At 36.7% G+C, this 18434-nt stretch overlaps 1 protein-coding gene across 1 annotated transcript in view; it reads right to left on the minus strand.

The window, feature by feature from the left end:
- The window catches only part of zbtb47b (zinc finger and BTB domain containing 47b), an 86362-nt gene that overhangs the window by 1926 nt on the left and 66002 nt on the right, over positions 1 to 18434 (minus strand). The window contains exons 3-5 of the mRNA XM_056248872.1: positions 5490 to 6764; positions 3694 to 3841; positions 1322 to 1437 (exon numbers count right to left, since the gene is read on the minus strand). Coding sequence (XP_056104847.1) covers positions 1322 to 1437; positions 3694 to 3841; positions 5490 to 6695 — 1470 coding nt within the window. The 5' untranslated portion in view covers positions 6696 to 6764. The remainder of the gene's footprint in view (positions 1 to 1321; positions 1438 to 3693; positions 3842 to 5489; positions 6765 to 18434) is intronic.

An 18434-nucleotide genomic window follows, 5' to 3' on the forward strand; every position in this document is an offset into this window, starting at 1 on the left:
TCTTCAGTCGAAAAGAAATTAATGTTTTTGATGAAAACATTCCAGGATTTTTCTCCATATAATGCACTTTGCTGGGCACCAAACGGTTCAAGGTCTAAATGACCATTTCAGTGCAGCTTCAAAGGGCTTTAAACGATACCAGACGATGAATAAGGGTCTTATCTAGCGAAACGATCGGCCATTTCAAAAATAAATAAAAAAGTTAAAGTGTTATAGGCACAAATGCTCGCCTTGCGAACTCTCCTGTTTCGAACTCGTTCATCAAAATGAATAAATCTTTTTTCGAGTCAATGACTCGAAAAAAGATTCGTTCATTTTGATGAACGAGTCAATGACTCGAAAAAAGATTCGTTCATTTTGATGAACGAGTTCGAACAGGAGAGTTCGCAAGGCGAGCATTTGTGCCTATAACACTTTAACTTTTTTATTTATTTTTGAAATGGCCGATCGTTTCGCTAGATAAGACCCTTATTCATCGTCTGGTATCGTTTAAAGCCCTTTGAAGCTGCACTGAAACGGTCATTTAGACCTTGAACCGTTTGGCTACCATTGAAGTCCATTATATGGAGAAAAATCCTGGAATGTTTTCATCAAAAACATTAATTTCTTTTCGACTGAAGAAAGAAAGACATGGACATCTTGGATGACATGGGGGTGAGTAAATTATCAGCAAAAGTTTTTTAAAAAGTGAACAAATCCTTTAAGAAGTATTTTGACACTTTCTGGTTGTCAAGTGTTAAGGTAACATGTCCGATGATTATGATTTGTGATTAGTCAATATGATTTGTTTTTGTGAAAGAAAGTAATTTAATTCAGTAAACATGCATAATCAATAAACATTTATAATGTTACAAAATCTGTTTCTATTTCAAATAAATGCTGTACTTTTGAACTTTCCATTCATTAAAAGAATCCTGAATAACAAAAAATATTAAGCAGTACAACCGTTTCAACATTAATAATACTAAATGTTACAGCATCTTAGAATGATTTCTGAAGGATCTTGTGACACTGAAGACAGAAGTGATGGATGCTGAAAATTCAGCTTTGACATCACAGGAATAAATTACATTTAAAAAAAAATATGAAAATAGAAAACAGCTATTTTAAATTGTAAAAATATTTTACATCATCACTGTTTTGATTAAATAAATGCAGCCTTGGTGAGCATAAGAGACCTCTTTCAAAAACATTTAAAAACACACTGATAGGACACTTAAGTGTAAACTTAAGGGAAAAGGACTTTTTCTGTGAAAAACACAAAAATGAAATACCTGAATCTCTCTGGCCTACAACTGATAATCCACATAAGTGAACTCACCTCACACTTGAAGGGCTTTTCTCCAGAGTGCTGGAGAGAGTGCACTTTAAGAGACATGCTGCGTTTGAAGGACTTCCCACACGTCTCACAAGTAAACGGCATGTCCTTAGTATGAGCTGCAATGAACAACCAAAATTCAAGAAATGCTTTCATGTTTGCTTTCATAGTAACAGTTCAATCATGACGACTCTTGGAATAGTTCTAGCATGTTATTGAATATGTCAATGTTAATATTTGGTCTTTCCGAACTAGATCTGCTTCGCTGCTGCAGCAGAGCAAGTATGGACTTGTTACTGCTAATAGATACACAGACACACTGCTGTGAGCATGTAAGAAATGATGCTTTAGCTGCAGATCTAGGCAGGTGGAGCTGGGGGAAGTGGAGGGTTTCAGAGGAACTCTGATAGCGCGCTGCAGGAATAGCTTAAAGGAAAAATTAACCAGAGCGATCTCATTGGCTGCAGGATCAGCAGAGGCCAATCAGCCTGCGCCCTGTAGAGTTTCGTGACTGAACTAGATACTTAACTGATATAAACTGATAAAAAACTAATTAAAGCTTAATTTCATCTTTAACAAATCTCAGTGTTAGTTGTTAAGGTTAGAGTGAGATTGTGACGTGGTTTTGTGTAAAATAAGACTGCATCATTACTGCATTTACTCAGTTGTCAGTGTTAGATGAGCAAGTGTAACTTGTTACCCTGTGGACAATTGAGTGGATTCTGGTAGAAGGAAGTTCTTTTAGATAAGATATTTCCTCTCTGCTGTCAGGGCAGATTAAACAATACAGCCTCTGTCCTCGGCTCAGTCTGTTCTGGATGGTAAGGCAAGGTCACAGCGGCTCTTTCCCCTGCTCAAAACAGAGCTGGGTATTTCACTATTGTGTTGGACCAAGCTCTGGGAAGATCAAGCTTCAGAAGATGAAAGTACCGTACGGTATGAAGGCCAGGGTGGGCTGTATTACCTCTGCCTGACGGTTAATTTACACCACAATATGTCTTTGTGCATTAGACAGGGCTGCTGTATTAAGCAGGATCTTGACTGCCACCTAGCTGTGGCAGGTGGAGGTATAGTTTGATGTTAAAATGAGGATAAAGTATCAAGATGTGGCCTGTTGCCAGAAAATAAGGGTCTTGAATTGAGACACAGTTTGAGGTTGAATCCTTTAGAAGAGTTTTGTGAACTAGATAACTGATTCAAAAAGAGTGACTCAAAAGAGTGATTCATTCACAAATTGTACATAACTACATCTTTCAGGATAGCTACGCTGAATTTTTTTTTTACAAATAAATGTCACAAATAATTACAAAGAAATGGGGAGTAACACATTGAATTAAACGTAAAATGACTAAACTTCGAAAGCATTTATTAATCTTAGGGGCTGTTTACACGACATCGTTTTCAACTAAAAATGTACAAACTTTTTATGCGTTTTGGCCGTTCGTTTACACGACAACAGTGTTTTGGGTGTCTGAAAACGCAAACCTTTGAAAACGGTCTCCGTGTAAACAACAAAAAAACGAGAATGTCTGAAGACGATGACGTCATGCACATGCGTATTACGTGTTCAGTCTATAGTGTTTCATCGCCATCTAATGGCCTGGCAGCAGAATACAACGTTTTTAGCCGTTTTGGGGATCCGTGTGAATGGGGATCGCTTTGACAATGGTGTCGTCTGTACAAGGAAAAACTTGTCAGTTTTAAGCATATCGTTGTCGTGTAAACGTACCCTTAGTTAATATTAATTTAAACATTCACTAATACATTATTAAAATCAAAAGTTGCACCAGTTAATATTATTTAATCGACCTGAACTAACATGAACTAAATAATAAATAGTTGTACTTTTATCAATTACGGTGAACAAAGATTAAATATAGCTGCAAGCAGCGATGATGGGCCCAAACCCAGGTGCAACTGTCCCCCCGGTGGCTTTAGGGCAACTGTGCACGACGTGCAATATGAATTTAAACCCGTTAAATGTAAAAGTCAAAGATTTATAAATATTGTAACAAATGCGTTGTTTATTGTTAGGTAATGCATTAATGGGACTAATGGGACCTTATTGTTAACTGTTACCCCGTACTCCAATTTAAGATTTTTGTTTTATTTAAAAAATCTTTTTTTTCAATGTAAAGGTGTATGTGTCAAGATTTTCAGTGAATAATTACTTAAATTTCAATCTGTTCCTTAGACAAAGTAAGCATAGCTTTAGTCCTTAATCAGTTTGATGACACTGAAAAAGAGTGTCCAGGATATTCTTTCAAAAATCACTTTTTGTCTAACTAGGAGAAATAAAAATTTATACGGGTTTGGAACAACATGAAAGTGACTAAATAATGACAGAATGACACAGTAATTGACCCAGTACTCACCAACCATGTGTTTCCGGACATGTGCCATGGTGTAGAATTTCTTTTCACAGATTTCACAAGAGAACTTCTTCTCGGCATATCCGTGGACAATCTTGTTGTGTTCATGTAAAGACCACAGCTTTTTAAAGGCTTTTCCACAAGTCACGCACTACAAAAGATCAGAGGATCTGAATGAACGGCATTAGACTAAACAGCTTTCCCTTAGGGTTTGATGGAAAACATAACAGGATTTTATTATTCTGAGAGAGAACCAAGAACTGCACAAGCTAAATAAAGATTGAATATTGCAAAGGGCACCTCTAACTTAAAATTCATTTATACCAAATTAAACACAACAGCACAATTTCCTTAATTACACTGAATTCCCCGTAAGTGCTTATTAGCAGAGACAAATGGGTGCTGGATGTTTTAGACCCAGTTTGAGTTGGAGGTGGAAATGGCCTGGCAGACCTGCTTTAATGGCAGAAAACAGCTGTTCTCCGCACCCTAATACAGTCTGTGCCTATATATCATCCCAACTCTCTGGTTTATCATTCTGCTCTGCATTATGCACTCATAGCAGAGTACAGAAGAGAATGCACATAATCCATCTTTAAACATGATAAAATGTGTTATAAGAAGCTGACAGGTCTATACTATTTTTGGTGGATAAAAACTAGGTGTACACCGACAAACTGACAAATAGATAATTATTTTCATGTTATGACCATGTTATAATCAATAAATAAATGGTTGATATTAAAATTCTACACTATTTTTTTCTAAATAAAATAAAAAATAATCAGTAATAACTCAAAAATTGAATTTAGGCATCACAGCATTATAATTTACAGTACGAAAGATTAATATTCATTTTGATTATTGCTAAAAATTGCATTTAACAGTGTTAATAAATTCTTAGTGTTTTAAATGATTAACTTGAAGTGAGCATTAGATGATGGTGATCTACATCTAAAAATACATTTAGGAAATAGTACGTTTTTTTGTCTCTTATACTCATCAAGGCTGAATTTATTTGATTAAAAATATGCTAAAACAGTAATATTGTGAAATATTATTACAATCAAAAATAACTTTTTTTCTATTGTAATACAGTATATTTTAAAATGTAAAATGTGAAGGAAAAATTTAATTTTCAGCAGTCGTTACTCGAGTCTTCAAGGGATATTTCACCCAAAATGTAAATTTTGTCATTACTTACCTTCATGTTGTTCCAAACCTGTATGAGTTTCATTCTTCTGTTGAACACAAAAGAAGATCTTTTAAAGAATGTTGGTAACCAGACAGTTGACGGCACCCATTAACTTCCATAGTAGGAAAATAAATACTATGGAAGTCAATAGCTACAGTCAACTGTCTGGTTACCAACATTCTTTAAAACAGTGGTTCTCAACCTCTCCTGCAGGGACCTCCTGGCAGGCCATATTTTTGTTTTATCCCTGAAATGGCACACCTTATTAATTAAAGGCTCAAAGGCTTAATGTGTAGCTGACTAATTGAATCAGGTGTGCCATTTCAGGTTGAAAACAAAAACATGTCCTGTTGGGGCTCCCTGCAGGAGAAGGTTGAGAAGCACTGCTTTAAAATATCTTCTTTTGTGTTCAACAGAAGGAAGAAACTCATACAGGTTTGGAACAACATGAGGGGCAAGTAAATCATGACAGAATTTAAATTTTTGGGTCAAATATCCCTTTCAGTCTCACATGATCCTTCATTCTAATTTGCTGATTTGCTGCTCAAGAATTGCCCTTATAGATCGACCTTGTTAACATGTGCATGCAGACGGGTGTGTGTACCTGTATGTTTTTCTCACAGTTTGTCTGATGGTGTAGCAGCAACTCGCTCTCCAGTAAAAAGCGCTTGCCGCATTTATTGCAGATCTGCATGCGGTTGTGTGTGACGTTCATGTGCTTCTCCAAGTACCAGCGGTTGTTAAAAACACGAGGGCACTTCTTGCAGGAAAAGTGCTGCTTTTCTTCGAGCTTCACCTTCTGCCCCAGACTCTCCTGCTCTCTTCTCCTCTTCCTCCCCTCCCCTAGTGTGGAGTCGATTAGTGTCTGTCTCATGGCGGCATCTGTGCCAGTTAGTATTCTTGTGGCACGCCGTCTTCCCATGCTGGTGTGTCCTGTTTCTGGAATGTTGAGCTTGTTCTCTTCCTCATCCTCATCTTCCTCATCATCACTGCAATTTTCCATCTCTTCCTTTCCTTGTTCATATTCTTCTTTGTCCTCGTCAACATCTTCATTATCAGACTGTTCCTTCCCCTCCTCCGCATCGGGAGGACTAGTGCGACGGTGAACACGGAGGGATGAGGTACTTGAGGTGATGCCCTTTCCGTCTGACCCTTTAGAAACATTCAATGTCTGGTTATTAAGATTGACCTCCACAATAATCTGCTCTCTGTTAAAAGAGACAGAACCATCCTGGGCTCCCGCTTCATTGAAACAGGCCCCTCCCTCCATTTTGCACAAGCCCCGCCCTCCTCCACAAGCCACTCCCCCTCTGCTGTCATCATTTTTGTAGAAGTGTTTTGCCTGAGGGCTGGAGTGGATGCTAGATGAATGTGTCTGGGTAATTTCCCTACTGACCCCACTATCCTCTACAAGGAATGAGAAAGTACCATTTCCTTGCTGTGTGTACATCTTCTCAATCTCCTTCATCTTGTACATCTGATTGGACGAGGCCGTGCCCTGCCCGTCTGTGTCAGCCATCTCATTGGAGCCGAGTAGTTTGTGGCAGGAATCACTCATCTGGAGCACAATGGCCACTTGTAGCACTCCAAAGATGGAGATATAGATAAGGTTGAGGATCTGGATGCTCAGCACCTCAAAGGCCAGGTTTATGCAGTGCAGTGGTTGACTCTGGGAGAGGAGGGCCTGGAAGTTCGGTCTGTGTTCATCCAGCACGCACTTGTGGGCGGAAAATGTACAACGGGACACCAGTACAAGGTCCACGTCGCACAGGGGAGGCTGGTAGAGATGCCGTTCGTTCAACCTGTCCATTAAACGAGTAAAGTGCAGCACTGCATCCTCCAGCAGAAAGAACTTGGCAGAGGGGAAGTCAGCAGTCCACTGTGAGATAAGACAGGAAAACATTTTAATCTTACAATTCCTTAGCAAATTATTTACAAATAATAAGATCATAAACGGCACAATTATATCCACTTGGAAAACAGAACAAGAATACACATTTTAGATCTAGATTTGCATTTCTAGAGCAAAGCACCAAATGCAGTAAATGCAACAAGCAAATATTGCATGTATCATGACATAATTATTTGAACGGGGTTTTATTTGGCCATTACATTTTTTGAACACGGTATCATTTTCACTTTCACTATTAAATTCACAATCCTTCCTTGTCTCAAACCTTGTGTTAAGATGAGAAGTATTAATAGTGGCTGTGATTTAACGATTTAGTGATTTAAACTTGATTCAGTTAATCAGTTCAAACAGTCTGATTCATAGGCATTTGATTCATTGTGCCACCATTATTTATATATATATTTATCTATAGTATATTATAGTATGCTATTTATTTATATATTAAATAAGTTTTTTTTCAGTTTTCATTTAAAAATTTGTTTAAGATTTAGTAGTTTTGTTATGTGCTTTTGTCAAAAAAACAAACAAACAAACAATATATATATATATATATATATATATATTGTTTGTTTGTTTTTTGTATATGTATATATATATATTTCAGTTAGTTGCCAAGGCAAAGTTTCTAATTTTCATTTAATTTTTCATCTAATATTTACATTTTATTTAAGCTTTTTTTTTTAATTAACAAAAATATTTTTTAATAGTTTTACTTAACGATAACATTAAACTTTATAAAACATTAAAGGTTTACATTAAATGATCTGTTAAAAATATAGGGCAATATTGCTGTTTATTACTATGCCTGGTTATATTGGTGCATGTAAGTGAAAATGATTAAATGTAGTTCCTTGTTTTTATTAAACTAATTTTGAGAAAATCATGCTTGATTTTTGTTAACTAGATTGTTTTCTGTATTTTATTATTGAATTAATTTAGTTTGTACTTGGTATCTACTTGGTAAAAGAAGGTGGTTTGGTTGAAATGGTTTCCTCTGATGGAATTAAGACGTTTCAGAGCAAGATATTGTTGTCTAAAAAGTGAAAATATATATGTTATCTATAATGTCAATAACTATTATTAAAGTAACACTGTATAAAGGTTGACCAAAACATCAGGACATGTAAAAATTAATTTTTGCACAGAACTGATTTCATTCACAGCGGCCTTGAAAACATTATCAAACAAAGTCCATCTGAGAGTGAGAAAGGTAGGATCTAATGGAGCCTGCAGATATGCCCTCCCCTTCTGCTCCCAAGGTTGGTTTATTTTAGATCAGGAAGGACAAGGTTTCGATCTGGACAGCATCTCTTTAAAAACTCCACAGAGGGAAAGGAAAGGGACAAAGGGAGAGGCAGCAAGCAAAAAGAGAAAAGGGAAAACCAACTGAAAGGAGAGAATTAGAAGTATGTAAAAAAGCAAATTGCTATTCAGAGCTGTGCGCTAAACATTAGCTTCCTCCTCCTGGATCCAGTCTCTCGGAATTATTATGCACAAGACAAAACTCTGGCCAGTAAACAATTAAAGAGAGCAGGGAGAGTAAATATCAAACTCTCCAAACAATTATACAGATTGGTTACGCTGACTTTTATGTGACTACAACAAGTGGAATTAAGAGTGTTACTTTTTATCTCCGTAAACAGGATTAGATTCTTTTCAGGAGGCCATTAAGTCCAATCAATCACTATGTCATAATTAAATGTCACCCACAAATACACCCAATTGACAGCATAAACTCTTATTTACAATACAACAATATTTATCCTCATATGTGGTCACCGTGACCAAACCATTACACGTAAACTAATGTCTAAAATCATTCTGGAAACAGCTGGCTGCACCAAACTGACGTATTTGCGTGGTCTACACAGTGCAACAGTCGGGTTCAGGAAGTAAAAACATTATTTTTCTCCACAGGGAAATTGATTTTTTAACGATAACTTATAAACCTTTAAAGACAGGTTGAAGCCATTAGTCTGCATAATTTCAACTTAGTTTTAAAAGAATCGTGTTTAACAGCTGAGTTTGTGGTGAAAAACATTACCCATGATTCTGTACAGAAAATCCCACCAATCAGAGAGTCGAAAGAAGCAAAAAAAGATTTGTCGCAATATATACAGTATATGTAGATCAACTTTAAATTATTAGTTTTATATTTCTCCATCGTATTTAGTTTGATTATGATGTTCGATATGCTTCACTGGATATACAGTTTTGTACCTTTGTATTTTTGTTACATTTGTAACTTTTTTTTCTTAAAATCAAAGTTTGTAAAGTTGTGATTCACCTCGTAGCTGGTTGGCTTGGTTTATGGCTTACAATGCTTTAACAAATACTTTTTTGAAATCCCTATGGGAGAAATTAATGGAATCAACGCCGCTGAAAATGTGGGATGGCACAACATTTTATAGTCCAGAACAAGTGGAAATATAATGTGATTCGATAATGAGGAAGATATGACTAACTGACTAAAAAGTTCAAATGTAATTCCATAAGCACTATTCTTTTCTCTGGAATATTTTGTGAATCTTTGTATATTTATGGTGGATGATCACTGGGGGATGGAGTAAAACCCCACAGCTAGCTAAACAGAAAACACAAGTCAAGAAACCTAGTTCTGAAGCATTCATGCTGTTCATTTGAATAAATAAAATTCTTTAGCGCCACCAGGAATAATTGGACATAGATAAGGGGTTGTTATTCCAAAACAATACCAAGTCAGCTGTATCAAATTCAAAACTGGCAACATGAAACATCTCTGAAAGACATTAAATTAGTCTGAGCCATTGCACAGTGGTTAGTGAGTGTTCACATAGTGCATATCTTCCTCTCTCTCTCTCTCTCTCTCTCTCTCTCTCTCTCTCTCTCTCTCTCTCTCTCTCTCTCTCTCTCTCTCTCTCTCTCTCTCTCTCTCTCTCTCTCTCTCTCTCTCTCTCTCTCTCTCTCTCTCTCTCTCTCTCTCTCTCTCTCTCTCTCTCTCTCTCTCTCTCTCCTCAAGAATTTCCTGCCCCTCTCTACTACAACTATGGAATAAAAAGTGTCAAAATCCACAATTATAAACTGATGTGAACATATGACAAAATATTCTCTTCAGTATAGTTTTAGCAATTTAAGAAAAGTTATACTCAAGGTTTAAAAATTGAGTATATGTCAACATTAAATCATGTTCACTGACTTAAACAAGAGTACAAACAAATATCTTAGATGTAGGAATTCAAAGATTTAAGCAATCTTTTTCAAAATTGATAAACTGATAATTGTTTTCCCATTATGGCTGATAACTGATAAGTTACAATTCCATATATTTAGTCAAAATAAAAAAATAAAATAAAAAGAAAGTAAAAACTAAACTCAATTATTGTTTTTAAAAGAAGTCTCTTAAGCTCACCAAGGCATCATGTATTTAATAAAAAAAATACAGTAAAAACATATTGTAAAATATAAATAAAAATTTTTTAAAACTATTTTAATATATTTTAAAATGTAATTTATTCCTGTGATAACAAAGCTGAATTTCAATCATCATTACATGATCCTTTAGAAATCATTATAATATGCTGATTTGGTGCTCAAGAAAGATTTTTTTTTTATTGTTAAACATTTGTGCTGCTTAATATTTTTTTGGAAACCATGAAACATTCTTTGATTAAAAAGAACGTTCAAAAGAACAGCATTTATTTGAAACATTACTCTTTTGTAACATTAGAAATGTCTTTATCCTCCCTTTTGATAAATTGTATGCGTTATTGCTGAATAAAAGTATATAAAAAAAAATCTTAATGACCCTAATCTTTAAACGGTAGTGTATATTAAATGCTACAAGTAAATTTAGGCATCACAAGATTATAATGTATAGTATGAAAAATTGTTGATTTGCTCAACATTTATCCTTGTTAATGCACTATAATTAGTGTTTTTAAAGATTATATCGATATCGACTGATACCTATACATATAGATACAGACAGTCATATAAAGTGTGACCAACCTCTCATCACACACAAGTCTGAATTTTGGGTCGGCTACTATATGTCACTCACCCGACACCGTAGTTTGCCAGCTCACTAATACTCCTGCAACAAGACCTTGACCAAACCTGGTTAAACAGACCTGTCATTAGCAGCAACATGGGTTGTGTAATGCTTTTCAATGTGGTTTATATAGCTGAGCTCATTGCTGTGCAGAAACCTGTACTGCCTTCACGCAGTAAGAAGTAACTCAGGGCTTCTGGCCAGGCCGGCCGGTATGCAGTTGGCTGAGGACGATCACCACAGTGCCAGGCAGCAGAGAGCAGAGCGGTGGGGGAACGAGATCTACCCTCAGTTGACTTTCACTTCTGCAGTCTTTCCTGCACTGTTTACCACAACTCCCAAAATGAAGACTACCGTTTCTGCTGATATGTCTTTATAGAGATTTTAAATGTCCCTTTACTTTAAAAAAATGGTTAGATGGAGAGCAAGAAAGAAAATTCTATTCTGAAAAATAAAGATATATCACAAATTCTACAAAAAATATGAAGCAGCACAACCTTTACCAACAAAATGTTTCTTGAGCACCAAAATCAGCATTTGATTTCTGAAGGATCATGTGACACTGAAGACTGGAGTAATGATGCTGAGAATTCAGCTTTGCCATCACAGGAATACTGTGAATGAATACCCAAACTTGTGAACAGTACTTTATATATTGCTTCATTTAATAATCTATTGGATTTAATTTCTACTCATTTCATTTGGTTAATTATTTAATTATTTCTATGGACTTAAAGCAGCACTAGGTTACTTTTCAACCTTCATAATATATTTCCAAGTCTCTTGTGATGGTACATCGACTTACAATAGGTTGATTGACACGTCTGCCATAGCCTGACGGGGTCTGTAGCGTTTTTAATCGTACTTTTAAACTTCGGGTTTCGGGTAGTAACCGGCGAACAAAGAGAACTACAAAACTCGACTGCTTTACGGCATATACGTCACTTCCACCACCACCCCCACTTCCTTAAAATCGGACGTGTGAGCCAAATGTTATAATCATGGCCGAAGCAGCACAGAAAAACAAGAAAGCAAAGGTTTTATCGGTGCAAAGCAAAAAGAGAAAAAGAAAAAGTGATCGCGTTAAAGGCAGAACGAGGATCAACATTGGAGGAGATTTCTTTAAAAAGATCTTACAGTTTTTCTCAATTGCTAAAACACTAAAACCCATTGGCTGAACACAGTTCTCAGTTGCCTGAACTCATTTAGCTAATTGTGCAGTCTGTTGTCAATACCTTAAACTATTTCACATGGCAAAACACAATTTGCAGATCTTACTTAGACTTTTCAGCAAAACGCTAAACACATTCTCATTCTCAAAACATATTCTGCACTGTAATGCACACGTCATCCATACTGGTAAACACAAGTGGCAATGATCAAATACAAATAGAGAACAAATGTCATTGGTTGAACACAACCACTCAAAATTGATTTAACCTGTTTCAAATGATGCCCAAAGACAAGAAGAAGCACACTGATCACGTTTACTCCTTTGATTTTTGTCCCTTTTAGTATTGTATACTGTAGTACAGTGCATTGTAGGCTGTATACTGTACAATGAACAAATTATATGGCCCCGAACATCGTTACTGTAACAGTACCATTTGTTACAGTACTGAATGCTCAATAGATTTTACTGGTTGCACTTGCAGGTTCATATCAACAAAGAACAAGAATTACAGTATCAAACAATAGAACTGACAAAGGAGAAGTTTGTGAGATGCAGGGCACTGTACTGTAAAAATAGGGGTACAAGGAAGAAGAACAAATAAAATTGCAAAGAGCAAAGCAGAGTAGTAATTTCTGATCAATTTTGCGCTACTATGATGTTTTCATTCATCAAAAGACAATGACGGACAAATATGAAATTTGTTTTAAGATTAAAAATGTACTTCTCCCTGAAATTTTGATGGTACAGTAATGTGTCACGGGTAAGTCTACAAACAGAATAGCCGTCCGTAGATATCTTTCGAGAACTGTATGTTTTGAACAATGTGTTTTCTATTTTTTGGTGTATTGTTTACTGACTGCTTGATAGTGTATATCATTTTGATCACTTTGTCTATGATTTGAGAGCAGTGTTTGATTTTGAACACAAGTAAAACTGTTTTGAGGCGAAAGTTTCATTTTGCAAGAAGAGTCAGAGGTTTTGTAAATAGTGCTTGAAGATGAGGTGTTGTGTTTAATGTTTTCAGAAAAAGGAGCAAGGATTCAGAAATTGTGTTTTAGCAATTGAGAAAAACTGTAATTTGTGTTCTGAAGAAAATGAACGAAAGACTTATGGGTTTGGAACACTATGAGGGTGAGTAATTAATATTATTTTATTATTTTTTCTATATGAAAACAACAAAACCAAAAGAACATTACAACAGCTGATTTTATATAAAATTTCACACTGTTTTCTCTGAACCAAACCTGTCTATTATAAATGATGCAGCAGAATCTCTAGTAGTTGACAAATTATGGCCATCACATGCACCAAACTGCCAATTAATTAGTAGCACAATGGCAGAATTTAAGGGAAATCTTCAAATAAAAGTCATTCCAAACCTGTATGAATGAATTTCTTTCTTCTGCTGAACACAAAAGAAGATATTTTTAAGAATGTCGGTAACCAGACAGTTGACGGTTGCCATTAACTTCCATAGTATTTTTTTCTCTCCATACTATGAAAGTCAATGGGGCCCATAAACTGTTTGGTTATCAACATTCTTCAAAATATCTTCTTTTGTGTTCAGCAGAAGAAAGAAATTCAGACATGGTTGGAACAACTTGAGGCTGAGTAAATGATGACAGAATTTTCATTTTTGGGGGAACTATCCCTTTAAATGGACTGAGAGTGATTAGTAGATCATCTGTCACAGAGCACTGTAACAATGCAGCCACTGTGAAGACCACTGACCATCCTCTCAACAACTTTTCATGAATTGCTCACAATTTCAGAAACCGTATAGGAAGTCTTTCCGCAATACAAACTCAACAAACCACAGCGACAAGCCACAGGAATTTTATAAAACTGTAAACGACATGAAAAACAACTCGTTTTATCTTTATGTTTGGAAAGCATAAAAGTGAAAACACACAGTAATATCAATATTTTTTTGTTGCAAGTAATGCCTTCAAATAAAAAAAAGTAGTTTTTGACCAAAATAGCATCTCTGTGTTGGAAAAGACTGGTAACTTGACCCAGGCTAATCCAGCTAGATTTTCTTTCTGCTGTCACAGTACCACAGACCTCATAGCACAAGGAGGGGGAGGCTCTGGCTGTCAGGCAGAAGACGGAACGATGGAAATGCAAACTCAGCAATCCTTTCTCCCCTTCAGCATTGTCCTAACAAGAGCTCAGGGTTGGGAGGCTTGAGTGACACCCTCAAGAACAAGAGTGGGCATCATGCCAGCGTGAATCTCCCTCAGACTGGCCAGAGACACAGCTAGGACGAAGCTTCAGCACAGTTGTTCAACACTGATCTGAACAGACACTCACTAAAACCCGAGTCAGCATAAAACTACAACAGACTTTATGGAAAATAAACTGAGAGTGATTGAGAGAGGCAATTGGAAAGGGTTGTGAATATGGGATCTTATCTGAACTAGGAAGAATTTTGGTTTATTATCTGGAAAGAGAGTTTACACGTACTGGAAAAAGTCATCAGTCACCAACCAGACTGACTTAACACAATAGAAAATAACTGATTGGTTTACTCAGTCTCAACCTCATACTGTACGGAAAACAAAACAAAAACAGCACTATAAAAGTGCTTGATATGACTTATGATCTAGGCCCCCTCAAGTCATACCACAGCTTTGTGTGAGGAACAGACCAATATTTAAGTCGTTGTTCAATAAAAATCTTTTTCCCAGTTCTCAAGTTTCATTCATACTTCTGCATATTCAAAATTATTCAAAAGTTAATACACCAAAATTGAATGTGCCAAATTTGAATATGCAAACATGAATGAGATTAGTGCTACTTTTGGACACGTTATTCTTGGTTTATGGAAAAGTGCAGCGTGGACATTTTTCAAAACATCTCCTTTTGTGACGCCACAATAATAAATGACTGTGATAGATATATTACCATTTAAATTTTTAGGTATTACTGTAACCCTCTCAGGAGATCACATCTTTAGCAAGTGTAGTGCATCCACGACACAGAATAGTGACTCTTCTGACCTTCGACTAAACTTCGAGACTGCTGCCCACTCTGTTAATGGAAAACAAGCATTATCATGGGAATCTAATCAGGCCGCTATTAAAGAGACGAGAGACTAATCGCTGTCCTCCTTCCCTCTGGATTCCTCCACTTCCTGTGCTGCCAGCCTGAAGGGAAGTTTCACAGTGCTGTAAAGTGCAGAGGCGCTTCTGTCTGGCCCTGTTTCCTCATCAGTCACACACATGCCAAGTAATGACTCTGCATCTGGAGTCTCTCTGCCCAAGACAATATGAGTATCTTTAATTTGACAATATGAGTATCTTTAATTTCACTAAGATGATTGCTCACTAAAAAAAAACACAGCCATCATGTTTTCAGGCCATTTCCAAGTTTGATTTTGACGTGACATAAAACGGTGATGTGTATGTGGCTGAGCTGTTTACTTACTTTTTAATTATCCTTCCCATTAACATCATTATTTTGTTCATTCAGACTGATTTGCGAACTCGGAACGCACACGAAAACGAGGCGGGATTTATTGCGTGAACCAATCATAGCCAATCAAAACCAATCAAACCGCGATGGAGGCACTGCCACCTCTCACGTGACTTTCCCCATTAATTCTCAATTACTCCCCACTAAACACACCTCACGCTTTAGAGGCTCTGTTAAAAGTCAATGGGGCTCAGGGGAGGCTCAAGAGATGCGGATTCTCGCTGTGACTTTACCTGCTGGTGTCGCTTTATTTTTTGTAATATGGGTTATTTTCTCATCTAATTTTTGAGGAGGCACTGCCTCCCTTACCCCCTTGAGGAAACACCCCTGATATATATCAGGTATATATATTATTGTAATGCTACCTTTTGTTATAGTGTTTTTTAGATTACTGTTTTATGAGTGACAAAGTGTGATTGTTGGGTGACAACCTTTGCTAGTGTTATGGAGTTGATTTGAGACATGGATCAATTGTTTTGGTAGTTTTAGTGCATTTTTTAAGTGAAATTACAGTTTTTCTCAGTCGCTTTGGTACATTTCTCGGATCAGAATTGAAATTCTCAAAACTACCTGTTTAATCTTCACATCATTGTCACTAGTGCACATCAAAAAAGCAGTTTCTAATTTATTTGAACAAGTTGCAAATGCTTTGGTACATCCATGCAAATGATTATGTACAATTCTCTGCTGTTTCCTACATTATCAATTGCTTATGTCATGTTGATCAAAATGTATTATAATGGGTCTCTGTTGAATAGTCTCACCCCCCACAACATTCAGGCATTAGTTCATAGCATAAGTCTTTACATGCAAAATGGTTGAACAAGTTGTCATAATATGCATGTACAGGTTTCCCTAAGGAGATTGTCCTATGTTCACATTTCTACTTTTGTTTTTTTTTGTTTTTTTTCTTTGTGCTATGCAGTGCTGTCTTTTTCTTTCTGTATTGCAATGACATTTGTCAACAAATTAGTAAACAGTACAAACAGTAAAAGCGTAAATGTGAATCTTGTCCAGTCTCTTGCAATCAAACTCCCACATACACTAAGGTGTAACCCACAATTTACAATAATTGTCATCAAAACTTTAGCCATAGTTTACATCTGAATATCCCTCCAGAGTTCACTGTTATATTGACAACATGACTATGTTGACCAACATGTTGACACAAGGACTTGTCATTCTGATGGCACTGACATGTTCATTGACACAGATATTTACTTTTGAGAGATGAACTAAGGATTTTGAGCAAGAGACTGGCTTTTGCAGGAAATCCATGGTGTTTTGATATTTGTACGAATTGTTTTGAGAAATGTCGAGGATGATTCGAGATATGTACCAAAGCGACTGAGAAAAATTGTAACTACCAAGCTGAAAGTTGGTTAGGAGAACTGTGTGAAGAGTTTTGAAAAGGTAACTTAAGAATTGAGAAATGGGTCCAAGCAAAAAAAACAAAAAAAAACAATAACAGACAGACATAGACAGACAGACATAAACAGACAGACATAGACGGACAGACAGACATATACATAGATAGATTGATGATAGATAGATATATCTATACAGGTCTATCAAGCCCATGACGTAAAACAGAAATAACAGAGCAGAGATCACTTTGGTCTCTCACTTTTCATTTGAATCAATCTGTTGGTGTATATTTCCCTGAGGACAAAGAAACCATACACATTTGTGAGAAGGAAAGAGTCTCAGTGGGCCAGACGTAGAAGATTCAGTCTTGCTTTCCACTCCGGAGCAGATTTTCTACTTCTGAAGCTGCAGTGTACTGATCGCCCTCTGAGACGAGCCACTTTCCAAGGTGATGGATCTGTCCTCAGAGGACCGAGAAATGAGACAGAAAAACAGATGCCCAGGGTGTCTGCGTATGCTTGTGGTATTGCTCGATGCCTACACCCTCCCCGATCCAATCAGGACGCACGTTCAGTCCTGACCTTGAGCTAGACAGACAAACACTTATAGCCCTCGCAGAGACACAAAAATGACTTACAGCCACTGTGTTTGTGTGTGCGCGCGCTGTAAATTACCAAGACATGCTTCAGTTATGAGCAGGTAAAAGTGAGCAATAAATTGTGTGTTCAGTATAGTAACATGAGATGAGGAAACAGATAAAGACGTATTACAAGCACACTTCCATTTACTGTTCAAAAGTTCAGGGTCAGTGAGATGTTATTATATGTTAATAAGAAAATGAATGACAAAAGCCTAAAACTGGTGCCGTCTCACCTTCATTGTCTGTATTAAGGTAAAATTTCATCACAAAATGAAAATATTGTCATAATTTACTCATTCATCGGTATTATTTACTTTTGCCTGTGAAACACAAAAGCAAGGATGTCCGAGCTGCTCTTTTTCATAAAGCAAGACAGTAAGAGAGGTTTGGAATGACATGAGGTTGAGTAAATTATGACATAATGTTAATTTTAGGCTGAACTATCTCTTTAAGCTCCCTTAGATACAGATACATGCATTAGAGTCTTCTCACAGTTGATAATTACACACTGTCAGAGAGCTGCCACAAACCACAGCATCACTTTCACTGAGCAAACCTCCTGAACTATAACACCTGCTATTACACATGCCAGTTCACTGAGCAGGGCTGTTTGCTGCTCCTCGGATCAGCTGTCTGACTAGTGCTGAGTAATGTGAGCTTTAGGCACTGGCAGAACACCTCCACGAGAGAAACATAATTCACATCTGTTTGCATCTGTCACATTTGTTTTAGGGTTTCCTCCGGGGTTCACAAATTTCAGACATTTCATATTGAAGCGTGAGATGTATTTAAAAAAAAAAAATAGAAGCAAAAAAGAAGCTTAATTGTAAAATAGGCATGATTGCTATTTGTCTAGGCATGAGTTGTTACTCAATGGGCTCTATGCACGGCGGTATTTCCGGTGAAGGTCTAAGGATGCTGGATTACTTCCGCCGATCGTAGAGTCCA

The sequence above is a fragment of the Rhinichthys klamathensis genome, unplaced genomic scaffold (assembly GCF_029890125.1).
Source record: "Rhinichthys klamathensis goyatoka isolate OS25496 unplaced genomic scaffold, OSU_Roscu_1.1 h1tg000059l_1, whole genome shotgun sequence".
In the NCBI taxonomy this organism is placed as follows: domain Eukaryota; kingdom Metazoa; phylum Chordata; class Actinopteri; order Cypriniformes; family Leuciscidae; genus Rhinichthys; species Rhinichthys klamathensis.